The sequence below is a fragment of the Scyliorhinus torazame genome, chromosome 21, assembly GCF_047496885.1.
Source record: "Scyliorhinus torazame isolate Kashiwa2021f chromosome 21, sScyTor2.1, whole genome shotgun sequence".
Lineage (NCBI taxonomy): Eukaryota > Metazoa > Chordata > Chondrichthyes > Carcharhiniformes > Scyliorhinidae > Scyliorhinus > Scyliorhinus torazame.
Genome location: NC_092727.1, coordinates 126,914,070 through 126,933,032, shown reverse-complemented (window position 1 = coordinate 126,933,032; position 18,963 = coordinate 126,914,070). Strand labels below are relative to the sequence as shown.

At 40.7% G+C, this 18,963-nt stretch overlaps 1 protein-coding gene across 2 annotated transcripts in view; it reads right to left on the bottom strand.

Moving 5' to 3' along the window:
• Nucleotides 1-18,963, bottom strand: part of npepps (aminopeptidase puromycin sensitive) — a 318,075-nt gene that overhangs the window by 46,259 nt on the left and 252,853 nt on the right. For both annotated transcript variants that reach the window (XR_011937518.1, XM_072487504.1), the window contains exons 17-18: nt 16,390-16,609; nt 13,730-13,872 (exon numbers count right to left, since the gene is read on the bottom strand). Coding sequence is in view for 1 of the 2 variants with exons in the window: in XM_072487504.1 (XP_072343605.1) it covers nt 13,730-13,872; nt 16,390-16,609 (363 nt within the window). In the remaining variant the exon portion in view is untranslated. The remainder of the gene's footprint in view (nt 1-13,729; nt 13,873-16,389; nt 16,610-18,963) is intronic.

Genomic DNA, 18,963 nt, shown 5'->3' with positions numbered 1-18,963 from the left:
ACCACCCTGGCTAACCTCACACCTGCTCCACAAAAAGAGAATATTTTAAAATGAAACATCGAAAACAAAATTCCCAATAAAACCAGGTAATGCCGGTTCCCAATCCTTTCAAAACCCCAGTTTATTAAATCTGCCCAAATTTCCATTCCCAGGTCTGATTTGTGAGGTGATTCAGATTCTTTTTTCTTTAAGTATAAAAGATAACACAACAAAACGTCTCCATTAGAGGATCAGATTTTTGTGCCAGGCTGTCGTTTTATGTTTGCACCGGGGGCAGCAAGGTGGCACAATGGTTAGCACTGCTACCTCACGGCACCGAGGACCCAGGTTCGATCCCAGCCCCCCGTCTGTGTGGAGTTTGCACATTCTCCCAGTGTCTGCGTGGGTCTCACCCGCACAACCCAAAAAGATGTGCAGAGTGGGTGAATTGGCCATGTTAAATTGCTCTTACTTGAAAAATGAATTGGGTACTCTAAATTTTTTTAAAAAAATTTATGTTTGCACCAACATTTCACTCTTCCCCAGCATTATCCTAAGTATAGTTTAAAAGAAAATCTACACTGTAAATAACTTTAAATTTTTTTTTAAAGAGTATCCAATTCATTTTTTCCAATTAAGGGGCAATTTAGTGTGGCCAATCCACCTACTCTGCACATCTTTGGGTTTGGGTGCGAGACCCATGCAGACACGGGGAGAATGTGCAAATTCCACAAGGACAGTGACCTGGGGCAGGATTGACCTCGGGTCCTTGGCGCCATGAGGCAGCAGTGCTAACCCCTACATAGTTGATTTATTGTCTGTTTTATAAATGAGCCAGACAATAGATAGGAATATACTCTCTGGCATGTGATGCACTACTATATAGAGAAATGGAAATAAGGATTGTGTTGGAAGGATTTTATTTACATGTCTGATATTGAGAGACTGGCACTTCTTTTTAATCCCTCACCTGAAGATTTTGATTTTCCACTGTACAGCTATATGAATGAAAATTGCTTATTGTCACAAGTAGGCTTCAAATGAAGTTACTGTGAAAAGCCCCTAGTCGCCACATTCCGGCGCCTGTTCGGAGAGGCTGGTACGGGAATTGAACCGTGCCGCTGGCCTGCCCTGGTCTGCTTTCAAAGCCCGCGATTTAGCCCTGTGCTAAACCAGCTGGGTGCAAGGTGTCTTCCGATATGTCACCCAAGTGGTCTTGACTCTCAACATATGTAGGTTACCCAACTACAGGGGCACCCTCACCCATCCTCCACAACATCCACCAAAAAGGTCACTGGGTTGTGATCTCCACAACATCCACCAAAAATGTCACTGGGTTGTGATCAGTCACTGATTTTCTTCTCTTCCACCGTACGTAATTTGCGACACCGCCATGACAGTCCTTACTCAGATCAGCTGAATGTAAGAAATAGAATTTGTGCAAGCTTTTTAAAAAAAACCCCATCCATTCAGGCAAAATATCTGATGGGCAGCACGGTCGCACAATGGATAGCACTGTGGCTTCACAGCGCCAGGGTCCCAGGTTCGATTCCCCGCTGGGTCACTGTGTGTGCGGAGTCTGCACGTTCTCCCCGTGCCTGCGTGGGTTTCCTCCGGGTGCTCCGGTTTCCTCCTACAGTCCAAAGACGTGCAGGTTAGGTGGATTGGCCATGCTAAATTGCCCATAGTGTCCAAAAGGGTTAGGAGGGGTTATTGGGGTAGGGTGGAAGTGAGGGCTTAAGTGGGTGCAGACTCGATGGGCTGAATGACCTCCTTCGGCACTGTATGTTCTAACTCTGGAAATAGGCGTTATGTTGTGAATGTTACAAAAGGGATGTGCAGCTCAATGTCTCACTGATAGTGCAGTGCTACAACGGGCACTTTGGTCAGCTCCCAGTACCCAGTTTTCAGCCCCATTGATGGTGGTGCAAGAACAGGTTTGCAACATAAAAGCGAGAAAAAATAATGAATCTCACCCCAAACTAGATAGTTGTTTAGCTCCGAGGTTTAAATTCTAAAAGAATGTTGTGGGGGATGACACATTTGCAGAGCTACCCTTACACAGAGCAGTAGCGAGCAACATTCCCATATATCATGTTACATTCCTACAGAATTAATTCTGGAGATCAGTCACATTGTGTTTTGACAGTTTCTCTCTCCAGACTGCAGAGCACATTTCAGAGCACAGATGGCCCCTGTAGCTGTTCCTTTGAAAGTTTATGTGCACACAGTTACTTCCAATTTGCAGTTGCGGGCACCGACCTTCCCAGATGCCACTGGAAAGATGTGCAGACAGTCAATAAATGGATGTTCATAAATCTGCGTCTTATCTGAACAAAAAAAATGAAATAAATTGCATTTATGTCGCACCTTTTCAGAACTTCAAGGCACCCAAAGTACATTAGTCAATTAAGTGTAGTCACTGTTGCAATGTAGAGAAATGAGACAGTCAATTTGTGCACAGCAAGATCCCACAAACAACGACATGATAACAACCAGGTCATCTACTTTAGTCACACTGGTTGAATGTCAAACATTGGCCAGTACATCTGGGAGAACACCCCCTACTCTTCTTCAAAGGAGCACAGCAGGATTTTTGACATTAACCCGAGAAGGCTGACATCTCATTCACCTCTGACGGTGCAGCACTCCCTCAATACTGCACTGGGGCAGTGTCTGGCAATATCCAACACTAAACCGCCACTTTGAAAGAGTTTATGCTGTGGGAGAAATTTCAACCTCAATTTCATTTCCATCTCGATGCTGTCAGTGTCTGTCTGTGCACAGTGGCAATGCTGCAACAAATACATTTTGCAACTCCTGCAAAATTCAAATAATCTAATCACAACTTCAATCTGGTGGTTTGTGCAGATTACAAGTGATACCATCTGCAGTATTGTAATTTTGTTTAGTGAAGTGATACTGTTGTTTGATGGATGCTAATGAGCTCTCTGTGGGATGTGTGGAGAAAGGGTACGGTTCAGGAAAAGAGAGAAGTATTTGGACAGTTCCCAATAAAGCCAGGAAGCGCTACACAGGTGCATGACAAGGGGCAAGCAAGGAAAAACAAAGGAGTTTCAAATTGCAGCGGTCACAAGGATATCTCTGGTATGTCACACTGTTTAAAAATTGGGTTTAAGCATATTGCAATAGACAAAATTTACCCTGCACTTACACTTAACTGGTACAGGGTAACCAACTATCTTAACCTACATGAATTATTAATTATATGTAGGTATTACTTTCCATAGTGACTTGTTAAATAAGGCACCAGTTTTATTGGAAAAGTGAGAGTGACACAACTCAAAGGGTGAATCTTTTTCATATACAAAGCACAGAAGAACTAAATGGAGTGAGCCACAGTAATAAAGATACATCATAAAAAGAGCTTCATACTGATTTTTTCAAATTCGTCCTTTAAAACATTACCATATTGACAGGAAACAATCCAGAACATAAAATTGGGAGACAGTACTACAGTGGTATTGTCACATGCCCAAGCTAATGCTCTGGGGATATGGGTTAAAATCCCACCACGACAGCTGGTGGAATTTAAATTCAATCTGGAACTGAAAGCTAGTCTCAGTAATGGTGACAATGAAACTATCATCAATTGTTGTAAAAATCCATCCGGTTCACTAATGTCCTTTAGGGAAGGAAATCTATCTTCCTTACTCGTTCTGGCCTACATGTGACTCCAAACTCTGAGCAACGTGGTCTTACTGCCCTCTGAAATGGCCTAGCAAAACATAATAATGTAATATAAAAATGATTGGCTTTACTGCCAATGTTCTAGAAATTTTCCTGAACTCTATCACAACAATGCATTATATAACTTCATGGGGGCTAGGAAATGTAAAATAAAACGTTTTCCTTCAACCCGAATGAAAGCTGGAATGCTTTTCTGATTCACACTGCGTTGACATTAAAATGATGCAAGCTTTAATTCCCTCAGAGCACAAGTCGGCCCAATTTATTTTTTGCCGAAATGAAGACAGACCAAACTAGGCTCGGTCTAGGCACTACTTTAGATTATCAGCCTATGGTGTGTTTATTCTGCCTCTCCTTAATTAGTTAATCTGCTTAATGGGACTTTCCTTCCGTTACATATTCTAAATATAAAAGTTCCCTGTGATCTGTAAGCCTTCACTAAAGACGTCACAAACGCATTTGACACCCTGAAGTGAACATCTGAGTGGTGCTCATCACAGTATCTCACAAAAGAGTGAAGCAGTGGTTCATAAAGTGATAGAAAAAATGGGAAAATGCCAGCTTTGATCAATCCTCACTATCACCAACAATAGGAATATGTTTGCATTAAGTAAGAGATTTGTAGAGTCCTGCAGCAAATTAAGCATTTTAATCCATCTTAACTTTTTAAAAGAGTGAACCAATAGACCCACTAACCCTCGATCTTCCCCCTTAGCCCTGGAATGCTCTGCCCTGCAAGCATTTATCCACTTCCCTGTTGAAAAGTATTGCTAAATCTGCTTCCACCAGCCTTGCGGACAGGGCATTCCAGGTCATCATATCGGAGCAAAACAAATTCCCTACAACTCAAGTTAAGTCCATTTTGATCTTTACTCTGAAATGTCCTCTGGTCACTGACCCTCCTGTCGGTGGAAACAGTTTATTCTATTTATTCAAGCAAAATTCTTTAAGATTTTAAATACCTTTGCCAAATTTCCCCTTAATCTTCTCTGCTCTAAAGGAGACTATTCCCAGGCCCTCAAAATTATACATCTTTACTGTTATTAATCAAAAATGTAATTAGGATTGACAATTTACACTGGACAATGGCTTCAAGAGGAGCTTGGACAAAATAAACTGCATTTATATAGCACCTTAACAGTGTAAATGTCAGACTGCTTTAGAGAAAAAATTGGATGTTGAACAGAAGGACTAATGGAGGTGATTGAAGACAAAGCTTTTGAAGTTGTAGAGAGTTCGCGATTTAAACCCATTTTATTTCAGTTTTTTTTCTATTTCAGATTCTTTCATGGGCAATTCCATGCCCTGGTATCTATGTAAATATTGTAGTTTGCGCCCAAGATAACAAGAACCCTTCTTTAGATTATTTCACCAAATGATTCTATCCCACACCTCCATGGGATCCTCCTGCTCTCTAGAAGGTGCAGAACAACACCAGAGTAGATCTCATTTTATGTGTTAGCTGCTGTTTATTAAGCAGTTACATTTGGGTCATCTTTATTATTTTTTTTGAAACTCTCCACTGCAGCTTGGATCACTCTCATGGTGAGACCTAACTTCTCGTACCTTTGAGAGTGTCTTCCCTTGCCGCGAGATCTAGGTAAGCTTTCGGTAATGCATCTGGGAAACGCAGAGCAAACCCTGTCTGGAAATTGCTTTTAGCTACTGGACTTAGGCCTTCATAAGATCTCACTCCAGTCCTTGAAAGCAATAGAGCATCACATAAGATCTTGTTTTTAAGTTTAAAATATCAAGGGAATTGATCTGTTAATAAAAATGAACACACAAAAAACAGTCGTAATATAGTCTAACTGCAAGTAGACAAAATAATAAAAATATCACAATTCTAAGAACTAAGCTGATTCTTTGCAAAAACATTCTATCTGTTCTTGTTCAGGAATATCAAACTGGCCGGATTAACTGGTTACGTCTTAGATTTTAAACTGCTTCCTTTGTTGGGATTTCCCAAATGCTCCAGACTTAAACAGGATAATGTCACTTTTATATCCCAGAAAAACGTTATCTGGGCTTCCTGGATTTTGAATAGCTGGCCTCTCAAATTAAATAAAATTCAAGATACAAATAGAACAATTGACCACATAATATTGTTTGTGTTCGAATTATCACTTTCAAACCCATAAGCAATGTGCGACACTTTATTAGAATAAGTTGAACACAAGCGTTTGAACTTCAGTCCTTTTTAAAAAAAAATTATTAAGTGCACATGCGGTGGTCTGAACAGGTTAATCACCTGTTTAATTATAGAATTCCCAAAGCCTATAGTGATTTGCAATCCGGGTATTGCAACAAAGATGGACAGATAAAATGCAATAAAGACAAAGTAAAGGCAACTCAAAATCTTGCAATATCAACTTGAGCACCTGGGAGAACACAGACATAAATGGCAGCACGTCTGCTGAGACCTTTCAAATGTACTTGAAACAGTAAGGTTGCGAGGTCTAACTGCCAAGTGCTGGGACACCAGGCAACTCATTTATCCATCTAACCTAGCTTTCAAAGAGGCACGCCTGGCTATACAAGTAGGTTTCTCGCACCCCCCACAGACCCTGCCACTGGGGCCACTACCAGTGTGTCGAGATGCCAGCACAATCAAGGCATCCTCCCAATGGCAGTCCAAGTGGCCATCGCCAAAGGTTCCATGACCAATGATGAGGCCATAGACTGGAAGGATGCCCAATGATGAAGTGTCATGCGAGAGTACCTTTAAGACATGGATGTTGATTAAGCAATGTACCTTTAAGAAAACAGTGATGTCAGAGAGTGAGTGGGGCTGAGCTCAGGTCAGCCATTTTGCAGTTTAGTTTGGAGGAAAAGAGCTGGGTGTGTGTCTGTGTTTTGCAGTGAGCTGGATCTCTGCCATGAAAGACTATCTCTGGATCATTTGGGTGATTTAAACTTATAATAGTTAAGCCTTTAACCTGATGTGATTTTGTTTAAAGGTGTTAAGTCTCTTGGAAGTTTAAAGGAACATTTTAAGGAATTATTTACTGTTGCAATATTTTCTGAGTTATCTTTGAAGTAAGGAATGTTAAGAGATCCAATGTTTATTTAAGATGTTAAGTTGAGTTCATGGAATAAACAATGTTTTGTGTTTAAAACCCCACGTGTCCATAACTGTAATCCCACACCTAGGGAAAAAGCAGTGTGCTCGGAAAAGCACCAAATCCATTAAAGGGAGAGGTTGGTTGAACTCCATGATACATTTTGGGGTTCTGAAAACGCCTCGCTCATAACAATTGGGGGCTCGAGTGGGTTAAAAGTCTATCTATTGGATTGGCTTTTGAGAACTTAAAGACAGTGAAGGATTGCTGCTTTTCCGGTGTGGTATTTTAGTTTAAGTGTGGAGAGTGTTGTGAACAATGGCTCTTTCAAAAGGCTCAGAAGTTTTTGGGGGTGGAGAATGTCACACGTAGTACTTTACGGACAGAAACGAAAAGCAGACTGTTAGATTCGGCAAGAACATTGCACTTAACATTTCCTGATAAAATGCGAAAAGATGAGGTAATTATGGTGGTGGTTAAGCATTTAAAGTTGTCGGAGATAGAGTTTGACTCATTGGAAATGGCAAAAATTCAGTTGCAAATTAAACAAATGGAACATGAGAAAGAATTAAAGCGGCTTGCATGCGAGAGTGAGAGAGAGGAAAAAGAGAAAGAGAGAGAGGAAAAAGAAAAGGAGAGAGAAGAAAGGAGAAAAGAAAGAATAGCCCTAGCAGAACAAAAAGAAAAAGAAAGGGAGTTACAGATCAGGGAAAAAGATAAAGAGAGGGAGTTTGAACTTCAGAAAATGGCCATGAAACATGACAATCAGTTAAAATTGGCAGATGTAAAGGGAAACGTACAGTTGGAAGATAGTGATGAGGATAGTGAGAAAGAGCGTCATAGTCGAAGGCTTGGTGGGAATCTATTTAAATATGTCCAAGCATTGCCAAGGTTTGACGAGAAGGAAGTGGAAGCCTTTTTCATTTCATTTGAGAAGGTAGCTAAACAAATGAAATGGCCACAGGACATGTGGGTGTTACTGATTCAAACAAAGCTGGTAGGTAGAGCTAGTGAAGTGTTTGCATCACTACCGGAGGTGGTATCTGGAACGTACGAGGAGGTGAAGAAATCCATCTGAAGTGCATATGAGCTAGTGCCTGAAGCTTACAGACAAAGGTTTAGAAATTTAAGGAAAGAATTTGGTCAAACATGCATGGAGTTTGAAAGGTTCAAACAGAGTAATTTTGATAGGTGGATAAGGGCTTTGAAAATAGACCAAACGTATGAAGCTCTCAGAGAAATTATACTTTTGGAGGAGTTTAAAAATTCAATTCCTGATGTAGTGAGAACTCATGTGGAAGAACAGAGGGTTAAAACTGCGAGATTAGCAGTGGAAATGGCAGATGATTATGAATTAGTTCATAAATCAAAGATTGGTTTCCAACATCAGTTTCAGCCGGTGAGGGATAAAAACTGGGGACATGAGAAATACTCAAGTAAAACCGGATAAGACAGTGGGGTTTGTTAGAGTGGTAAAGGAAAGCCCAAGGGAAGCGAAGAAGGTGCAAACGATTGTACAGCCTGTCCAAGAAGTAATTGTTAAGAAGGTGCCAGATGTCTTTAAAGAATTTATTTGTGTGGGTAAAGTTTATTCATGTGTATCAGGAGGAGCAGGTAAAGAAGTCACAATTTTAAGAGATACAGGGTCTAGTCAATCTTTAATGGTAAGAGATGAGGAATTATGTAGGTTGGGAAGAATGTTGCCAGAAAAGGTGGTGATATGTGGAATTCAGGGTGAGAGGAATAGCGTTCCATTGTATAAGGTAAGGTTGGAAAGTCCAGTGAAGAGCGGCGAAGTGGTAGTAGGAGTAATAGATAAACTATCTTGTCCAGGAATACAGTTTATCTTGGGTAATGATACAGCTGGATCGCAGGTGGGAGTGATGCCTACTGTGGTTGATAAGTCGGTGGAAAATCAATCAACTGAAGTGTTGAAGGACGAATATCCTGGGATTTTTCCGGATTGTGTCGTAACGAGGTTGCAAAGTCACAGGTTAAGACAAGAGGAGAAATCAAGGAGTGAAGATGAAGTTGAAGTGCAATTATCAGAAACGATTTTTGATCAGATGGTTGAAAAAGAACAAGAACAGGTGGAGGATGAGGCGGATATTTTTAGTTCAGGAAAATTGGCGTAGTTACAACAGAAAGATGTAGAAATAAAACAGATATATCAGAAAGCATATACGAAAGGGGAATCTGAGAGTATACCAGAGTGTTATTACTGTAAAAATGATGTCTTGATGAGAAAATGGAGACCTGTACAAATGCAGGCAGATGAAAAGTGGGCAGAAGTTCATGAAGTAGTATTGCTGGTAGGGTATAGAAAGGAGGTGTTGCGAGTTGCACATGAGGTACCAGTGGGAGGTCATTTGGGAATAAGGAAAACTCGAGCTAAAATACAAAAACGTTTTTATTGGCCTGGACTACATAAAGATGTAGTTAAATTTTGTCAATCATGTCACACATGTCAAGTGATAGGGAAACCTCAAGCAGTGATAAAACCAGCACCCTTAATACCCATTCCAGCATTTGAGGAACCTTTTTAAAGGGTCCTAATCGATTGTGTATGACCGCTTCCTAAAACAAAAAGTGGGAATCAATATCTTTTGACTGTAATGGATGTGTCTACTAGATTTCTAGAGGCCATTCCAGTATGTAATATTACAGCTAAAATGATTGTGGAGGAGTTACTTAAATTCTTTACTAGATATGGACTACCCACAGAAATTTAATCGGATCAAGGAACAAATTTTACTTCAAAGTTATTCAAAGAAGTTATGGATAGCTTAGGAATAAAAAAATTTAAATCAACCGCGTGCCATCCAGAATCGCAGCGTGCGTTAAAAAGGTGGCATCAGACATTAAAGACAATGTTGAGGGCTTATTGTCAAGATTATCCAGAGGATTGGGATAAAGGAATCCCATTCGTATTGTTTGCAATTAGGGATGCACCTAATGAGTCAACCAAATGTAGTCCTTTTGAACTAATTTTTGGTCATGAGGTAAGAGGACCACTTAAATTGATTAAGGAAAAATTGGTGGGTGTGAAATTGGTAATTACACTATTGGATTACGTGTCAAATTTTAGGGAACGACTAAATAGAGCAGGTGAATTGGCTAGACAACATTTGAAAGTTGCACAAAATGTGATGAAACGGGTAGCGGACAAGAAATCCAAAGTTTGTAGTTTTGCCAGTGGGGATCAAGTTTTAGCGTTGTTAACAGTGGTAGGGGAGCTTTAAAAGCTAGGTTTTGTGGACCATATCAGATTGAAAGGAAATTAAGTGAGGTGAATTATGTGGTAAAAACACCAGATAGAAGGAAGACTCACCGAGTGTGTCATGTGAATATGCTTAAAAGGTACTTTGAAAGGGAAGGAGAGAAAAAGGAGGTTTTAATGATTCTCACTCAAAGTGACGAACCAAATCCAGATGACTGTGAATTTGACATACCTCAAATTAAATTGGAAAATGAGGATATTCTTAAAAATTGGGATGAATTGTTAAGATACCTTCCAGAGGAAAAACGAACTGACCTGAAAGAGTTATTGATATCACATGGGCAAGTTTGTAGAGATAAATTGGGAAGTACTAAAATGGCTACACATGATGTAGATGTGGGAAATGCTGTTCCGATCAAACAACATCCATATGGACTTAACCCTTTAAAATTGGAACAGGTTAACAAAGAGATTGAGAGTATGCTTGAAAATGGCATAATTGAAGTGGGTTGCAGCCAATGGAGCTCACCCATAGTGATGGCACCTAGACCAGATGGTACCCAACGGTTGAGTGTGGACTATCGAAAGGTGAATGCAGTTACAAGAAAGGACTCTTATCCTATCCCACGTTTGAAGGATTGCATTGCGAAAGTGGGACAATCTGCTTTTATTTCCAACTTCCAGACATGGAAAGAACATTTAAAACATCGTATGGAGTTCTTCGATCGACTTCAGGAGGCGGGTTTGGTGATGAACCTAGCCGAAAGTGAATTTGGAGAAGCACAAATCACTTTCCTTGCAGAGTTTCCGTTATCCTCAAGATAAAGGAAATAATGTGATTTCTTAGCATGAGTGGATTTGATCGAACAGTTGTCCATAAGTTTTGTGGTGTGATTACTCCACTGATGGAATTGCTGAAGAAACGTAAAAAAAATTCAATGGACAGCGGACTTTCAACAGGCATTTGACTGCCTGAAAGCTGTGATCACCAATGCTCCTGTATTGGAGAATTGCAAGGGACTCTGTGGTCAGATTGAACTAAAGTATCTGATTCTAAAGAGAAATGCCAAGGAGTAGAGGAATGGATGGATCGGGCAGAGACTTTGTTCAAAGAGACTGTCAATCGAGAAGGATTTCGGTTGGAGGAAGAAGAACAAAGAAAAATGGACTATATTATTATACCTCTTCGCGTGTGTTTTTTTTTAAACCGAAAAGGTATATTTACTGTGTACATTTCTTCGTGGATGGTGCAAAAGTGAAAAATGAAACCATCTTGAAGTTGATGGTTTTTTTTTTCTTGGGGGGGGGGGGGGGGGGGGGGGAGAGAAGGTGTCAGGTGAGAATACCTTTAAGACATGGATGTTTAAGCAATGTACCTTTAAGAAAACAGTGATGTCAGAGAGTGGGTGGGGCTGAGCTCAGGTCAGCCATTTTGCAGTTTAGTTTGGCAGTTTGGAGGAAAAGAGCTGGGCGTGTGTCTGTGTTTTGCAGCAAGCTGGATCTCTGCCATGAAAGACTATCTCTGGATCATTTGGGTGATTTAAACTTATAATAGTGAAGCCTTTAACCTGATGTGATTTTGTTTAAAGGTGTTAAACCTCTTGGAAGTTTAAAGGAACATTTTAAGGAATTATTTACTGTTGCAATATTTTCTGAGTTATCTTTGAAGTAAGGGTGTTAAGAGATCCAATGTTTATTTAAGATGTTAAGTTGAGTTCATGGAATAAACACTGTTTTGTGTTTTCAAAAACCCACGTGTCCATAATTGTAATCCCACACCTAGGGAAAAAGCCGTGTGCTCGGAAAAGCAACAAATCCATTAAAGGGAGAGGTTGGTTGATCTCCATGATACATTTTGGGGTTCTGAAAACGCCTCACCCATAACATGAAGCTCGGAAAGGCCACAACTGAGACTGTCATTACTCCTACAGAGGACTAGGTTTCCTCGCTATCCCAATGATCCTTTGGCTTTGGCCTCTTGCATTTGATATCTCCATTTTGAGGGCACTCTTTCGGAGTCTCCATCTTCAGGAACTCACCTGCCATCTATAATCGGACATGAGCAAAGAACTGGCCAGACAGGAGACTGTCTCCCAAGTGGCAGTGCCAACACATGCATGGGCTTCAGAACCCTATATGGGTCTGACTTTGATGTACTGATGCCTGTGGAAAATCCAGCCATTTATCTCTCATCTATTTCCTGCCTCCCAAACAATTAGTGACCCACACCACAAGGTTTCCTTCAATTCTATACGCTGTAATATTTGTTCCTAATGTGTGTTCAATCGGACCAAATGTCTTCTGGAAGTCCATTTGGATAACATTTATACACATTTCTACATAGGTCACAAGGACGCAGCAGTTCATATACGTGACTCACCACCTTTGACAGTGAAGTTCCCATCCCATGAAATAAGAAAATAATTCCATGAATGAATTAAAAAGAAAAGTGACCCCCTCAAAAAAAATAATGAAACAAGATTAATCAGACATGACCTATGCTTCACCAATCCATGTGACCGCTCTGAACATTTGTATAAGTACCAGTTGATCAGTCACTCAATCTCTGATTGTAGATTGCAGTGACTGCCCCACATTTGGCATTCTGTAGTTATCTGGTTTCTCTCTTCCTCCCTTCTTAAATAACCAGTAACACATCAGAAGCTAAGAAACTTAGCCTGTTCTTCAATTAATTGACAATAAAGTATCTCAAGTTCCCACTTTTTCTTCAACTTCAGAAGTAGTTTGGTCAACCAACAGATATATTTTGGAAGTTATATTTTATATATAAATTAACTTTAAATAATACAGACAATTGTTTGTTTGATAGCCCCCTTCAAACCTCTTGATTTGAAAAGGGGATACGAATAAATACCTCATAATCAGAGACCAGAATCAAGAAACAGCTCCAACTCAGACAAATATTTGGATCGATAAGCATAGAATCCCTACAGTACAGGAGGAGGGAGGCCATTCGGTCCATTGAGTCTGCACCGACACTCCGAAAGAGCACTCTACCTAGGCCCACGCCCCCGCCCTATTCATGTAACCCTGCGCATTGATCATGGCTAATCCACCAAACCTGCACATCTTTGGACTGTGGTGGGAAACCCACGCAGACACAAGGAGAAAGTGCAAACTCCACACAGACACCCAGGGCCGAAATAAACATGGGTCCCTGGCGCTGTGAGGCAGCAGTTCCTCTCTCTGCAACCACCCATCAAATATCACAACAATTTATCAAATTAAGGGTGGGACATGATTTCGGAGTTAAGCTTGTTTTTTAAAAACATATTTACTCAAACAAAATTCACGATATCAATACCAAAATTAGTAACAGACAATATCCCTTAATTTTTGTCATTCTTCTCTCCTCCTACCGTGGGTGGCACAGTAGCACAGTGGTTAGCACTGTCACTTCACAGCTCCAGGGTCCCAGGTTCGGTTCCAGGCTTGGGTCACTGACTGTGCGGAGTCTGCACATTCTCCTCATGTCTGCGTGGGTTTCCTCCGGGTGCTCCGGTTTCCCCCCACAGTCCAAAGACGTGCAGGTTAGGTGGATTGGCCATGCTAAATTGCCCTTAGTGTCCAAAGAGTTTGGGTGGGGTTGCTGGGTTACGGGTATGGGGCGGAGGTGTGGGTTTAAGTGGGGTGCAGACTCGATGGGCCGAATGGCCTTCTTCTGCATTGTAAATTCTATATCTATGTAACATTGTACATAAGCAACTCTAGAAGTATTAAAGGAACCCAAACTTACAGGACTTCGTAGATCAGCAGACAAGACATGTTTTCCTTCAACATGATCCTTAAACCTGCGCCTTGCTTCCTCTATGGTTGGTTGGTGCCCAGCTTTTCCCAACTTTCCCAGGACCAAGCCTCTCAGGAGTGCATCTAGGTGACCTGAGGCAGAAAGTCAAAACAGGAAACTATCAATGGTCCTTTTAAAAAAAAAAAGGCAAAACGAGATCTCAAATTTCCTAACCATAGATGTTCAAACAATCCTAATGCATGCTGAGGATGCGTAAACAAACTATATGGCTTAATATATGCAAATATAGACACAATGTACTAAAAATATAGCATTTATGCCAACAGAATTTCTGGAGAATGCAGTGGGATGGGGACAGGAAGAAAGAATTTTCCATGTTTTAAATTGTTTTCTTGGGCTGTCACTGAGAAGCCAGTATTTTCTGTTCAATTCTAATTGACCACGGATCATTAAAAAGTCAACCACATCATGTGGGATTGGAGTCACTTCTGGCAAGACAAAGTGGAGATGGCAGGGCTGTTCCTTGGAAGCACAGGAACCAGTTGGATTTTCACAGCAATAAGTTTTCTAGTGGCAGCCCTCAAATCACCATGTCCAGTGAATTCAAATCCACAACTTGCCATAGTGGAACCTGAATTAATTAATTCAGAACCTCTGGGTCATCATTCCAACAGCAAAATCCCTAGATTACCATAACCTACTGTATATTCTTTCTGCAAAAGTCATAGTGCCCATAGACAATTCCCCCATACACTATGGTACAGAACTACTCAAAATTTAACAAGATTAGTGAAACATGAACTACCTTTCACAAATCCATATTGATGTTCTTTGACCAATGTTATCTGTCCAACTGACCTTTGTCTTTTAATACCCAATGTGTAAACTAGTCTCTGGAGAGTTAGCTCTCTTAAACCTCACACTTTCCTCCATCACCATGTTTTTGCCTAAATTAAATTTGCTAAGTTTTACAACTTGACTTAATTTTAGGTATCTTGGTACTGTAGATGTTTGGTTCGCTTTTTTAGTGTCATCCGTTTCTGCCATTATGGACCCATTAATCTGTGTTTTGTCAAGAGGTATTTACGGACCAAATTCGTTGTTGGTGTCAGACAGGATGAATGAAAGAGTCCAAAATATCTACTGTCCTCAAGGTTGGTTAATCAATATCAGAGAAACAAATATTCATGTGTCCTCCAAACCAAAAAGGAGGAACATTTTTGGTAGAAAATATAAACAGTATTTGCTATAAACTTCAGTATTCTGCCGGTCAACATATAAAATATAAAACAAGAAAAATGCTAACATTTAGTAGTTGTAAAACTATAACAGGATGACCTGTGTATCTGGGGCTGCTTTAGCACAGTGGGCTAAACAGCTGGCTTGTAATGCAGAACAATGCCAGCAGCGCGGGTTCAATTCCCGGACCGGCCTCCCCGAACAGCTCCGGAATGTGGCGACTAGGGGCTTTTCACAGTAACTTCATTGAAGCCTACATGTGACAATAAGCCATTATTATTATTATATCTATCATACTTGTCAGAAAAGCACAGATCATGCAATTCAAAAAAACTTCAGTGTTATAGGGAAAAGGTAAACAAATGGGAGTAGGTGAGTTATTCTTGCAGTGAGCTGGCACAAACATAACAGGCCTAATGACCTTCTGTGCGTCACCATTTGATGATTCGATTCTGTAAGTGAACATCCTCCAATGCTTCACAACCATCCTTTTTTTTAAATAATCTTTATTGTTACAAGTAGGCTTACATTACACTACAATGAAGTTTCTGTGAAAATCCTCAATCCGATTTGATGCAATCCATATGATATTCTTTAACAGCACAGGGCCATGAAGGCAGCAGGCTTCTCCATGTGCACTTTTAATGTCACTCCATTATTAAGTGAAATGAGGCTCATCATTAGAGGATAAAATAAACATCTTCACTGCCGCAACGTTTTTTTTTCTAAATTTACTTTCAGTGAGGGGTAAATATTTTTGCGATTGTAGGGATAATCTCTCTGCTAGTTGAACACAAGATGCCACACCTGTTTTACGGTAAAACCATCTTTGCCAACATTTCCTCCTCCTTCTCATTCATATTTGTCCACCCACTTCAACCAGACCCCTTAATTTGGATACCATATTATCAGCAGTTATAACACCAACAAAAGCCAAGATCCTGATTTTCGATTGATGTACTCCAGAATCAGTTCTTAACTTGAAAATTATTAGACACTGATATTATTGCCCTACATTATATGGTACATAATCATACAATTAGTGATGTTTCTATTTTCCTAACCCCGTGTACATTGGCCATGCCAATAAGAAGGGCGGAGACTCCAGACTTTTCACATAATCATTTCAGATCTGGTTGGAGACAATACTCAAGACAGATATGAAAGTCTATTTTACCCACTGCTTCTCTAATGACCCTAACGAATAGGGTAAGGAACTTGGTTTCGCATGGGTCTCCACGCCAGGCACTCATTGGAGGTGTGAAAGTGACTCCAGGCTGTAAATTGAAGATGTATTCCACGTTCTTTTTAATTTAGATTCAATTTAAACAGGATTAATAACAACCACAAAGGGGGATGATAGCTTTAAGTGGAGATCATTTTTCAATCAATAAAGTTTAAAAGCAAACCTTCGTTATGTTTTGGGTCCCAGCCAAGTTTCTGCCCAATGTGCAAGAACAGGTCAACAATGAAGTCTTGCATTTCTTCATGAAAATCTGTGTGGGACAATAAGGTAGAAAGTATCCCCAGATTGCAGCTTAAATCACTCCACACTGTGTAATTTGGCTCATTCACAAAAGCCTCCATGACTTTCAAAATTTCCACTGTGCCGATAATGCCAGCCCGAGCCTGCAAAAAACACACAAAGAAGAACACCTCATCAGATCATTTATTAAAGCCAAAATTCTGATCAGCTGGTCGCTGACAATCAATTTATTGTAACGCAGGATATTGTTGGATAATGTTTCTGGTTGAATGGTCAAACTTCCCAGAAACTTATTGAAAACAAACTTGTATCTACAGAGCATCAAGAACTTTTTTAGCACAACGGGCAAGATTTTAACTCACTCCAAACCCATTCACTTACAGATGAGACTCAATGTGTCCTTTAGCAATGATCACATGAATTTGGTCCATCATTTGTGCATGCCCTCCTGTCATACTATATGCCCAAATATTCCACATCCTATTCTGAAAGACAAACTTCAAGCTAATTAAATTTCTCCCTATTGTGCTACAACATCAGTGCAACACTTGCATTGCACCCTTCACATTCTTTGGATATCCCAAAACACAACAGCTGAAGACTGTTGTGTATTGGAACTTAACATTTTAGATGTCAACCGTGGTTCAGTAGATAGCACTCTCGAGTCAGAGGGTTGTTGGGTCAAATCCCCTTCCAGAGACTTGAGCACAAAATGTCGGCTGGCACTTTAGCATACCACTGAGGGAGTGCTACAATACCAGCAATGTCTATTTTGATCACTAACTAAAATCACAAAAAACATTATTTACTAATTTATTTCATTGCGTTGAAGGTGCTGTATAGATATAGGTTGTTGGATATTGGTATACAGTGTAAAACTTCAACATTTGTTGATGATACCAAACTTTGAGTGCTAAACAGTTACAATGATACTAATTGACCATAACAGCACACAAATAAGTTGGCAGAATGGGTAGACAAGTAGCAGATGGAATTGTGAAGCCTTTTGGCAGAAAAGATAGGAAGAAACAATAAGAATGAATGGTGCAGTTCTAAAGAATGTGCAGGTATGTAGGGAACTGGTGGGGCTTGTGCATCGATCTTTGAAGGTTGCAGGACATACTGAGGAAATGAATAGGAAAGTGTATGGATTCTTGGGCTTCATAAAGCTCTGGTGAGGCGACAACTTGAGTACTACACCCTGTCTGGTCACCACAGAGGGTGCAGAAGAGATTCACCAGAATGAATCCAATGATGTGGGTTTTAGCTACAAGGTTTGCTCTCTTCAGAACAAAAGTGATTGAGAGGTTTGAAAGAGATGTGCAATATTATGATGAATTTGAATCAGCAGACAAGGGATCTTCGTTCTCATTAGTTTTCAAAATATTTTTATTCAAACAAGATTTTCATTGTAACAAAAACACAATACAGCAAATCACAACCCCATACTATACGAAAAGTACATCCACCAAATACCCCTCTCCCCATCCGCCTCACCGCCCCATATAGAAACTAGAACTTTAATAAAGATAAAAAGACAAACTCTGCACCCCCCAACAGCTGACGGTAATCAGTTCCCTGAAAAAGATGATAAAGGGCTGCCACTTCGAATAGACCCCTTTCACCGACCCCCCCACCACTCATGGTATACTTGACCTTCTCAAGGTGCAAAAATTCCACCAGGTCCCCCAACCAAGCCGAGGCCTTAGGTGGCATCGGGGACTTTCACCCAAGCAGAACCCGCCTCTGTATTATTAGCGAGTTGAAGGCTCGGACATCTGCCCTCATCCCCATTTGCAACACCAGCGAGTCTGATACTCCAAAAATAACCACAAACGGGCACGGCTCCAGTTGAACGCTCAAAATTCCTGACATTGTATCAAAGAAGGGGACCCAGAAACTAACAAACGTGGGGCAAGACCAAACCATGTGCATGTGATTTGCTGGCCCTCTGAGCACCACTCACACCTATCTTCCACCCCCGAGAAGAACCCACTCATACATGCTCTATTCAGGTGCACCACCTTGAACTGGATCAGGTTTAATCTCGCACGAGTTGGTGAAGTTGACCCTGCCTCAGTCCACATCCCCCCCCCCCCAGATACCAAACCCAGCTCACCCTCCCACTTTCTCATTACTTTCTCAACGATACCCGCTCCGTCGCCAACAGGTGCCCTTAGACATCAGAAATCTTACCCTCCCTTAATTCAGACAAGGACGGGACCCTGCCCATAAGCAAAGACGACGGTACCAGGGGAAATTAAGGAAGCTCCTTGCGTAAAAAAATCAAGCACCTGAAAGTACCAAAGTACTTTCCCTCTCAGGGACTTCTCTAGCAACTCGTCTAAGCAGGCAAACCTACCCTCCAGAAAAATGTCCCTAAACCTCTCCAACTCTTCCTCTCCCATGTCCTGAACGATGAATCTAAGCCAGACAGCACAAACCTACGGTTCCTGCAAATCAGAGCCAGCAGTGACATGGAGCCCAATTTAAAATG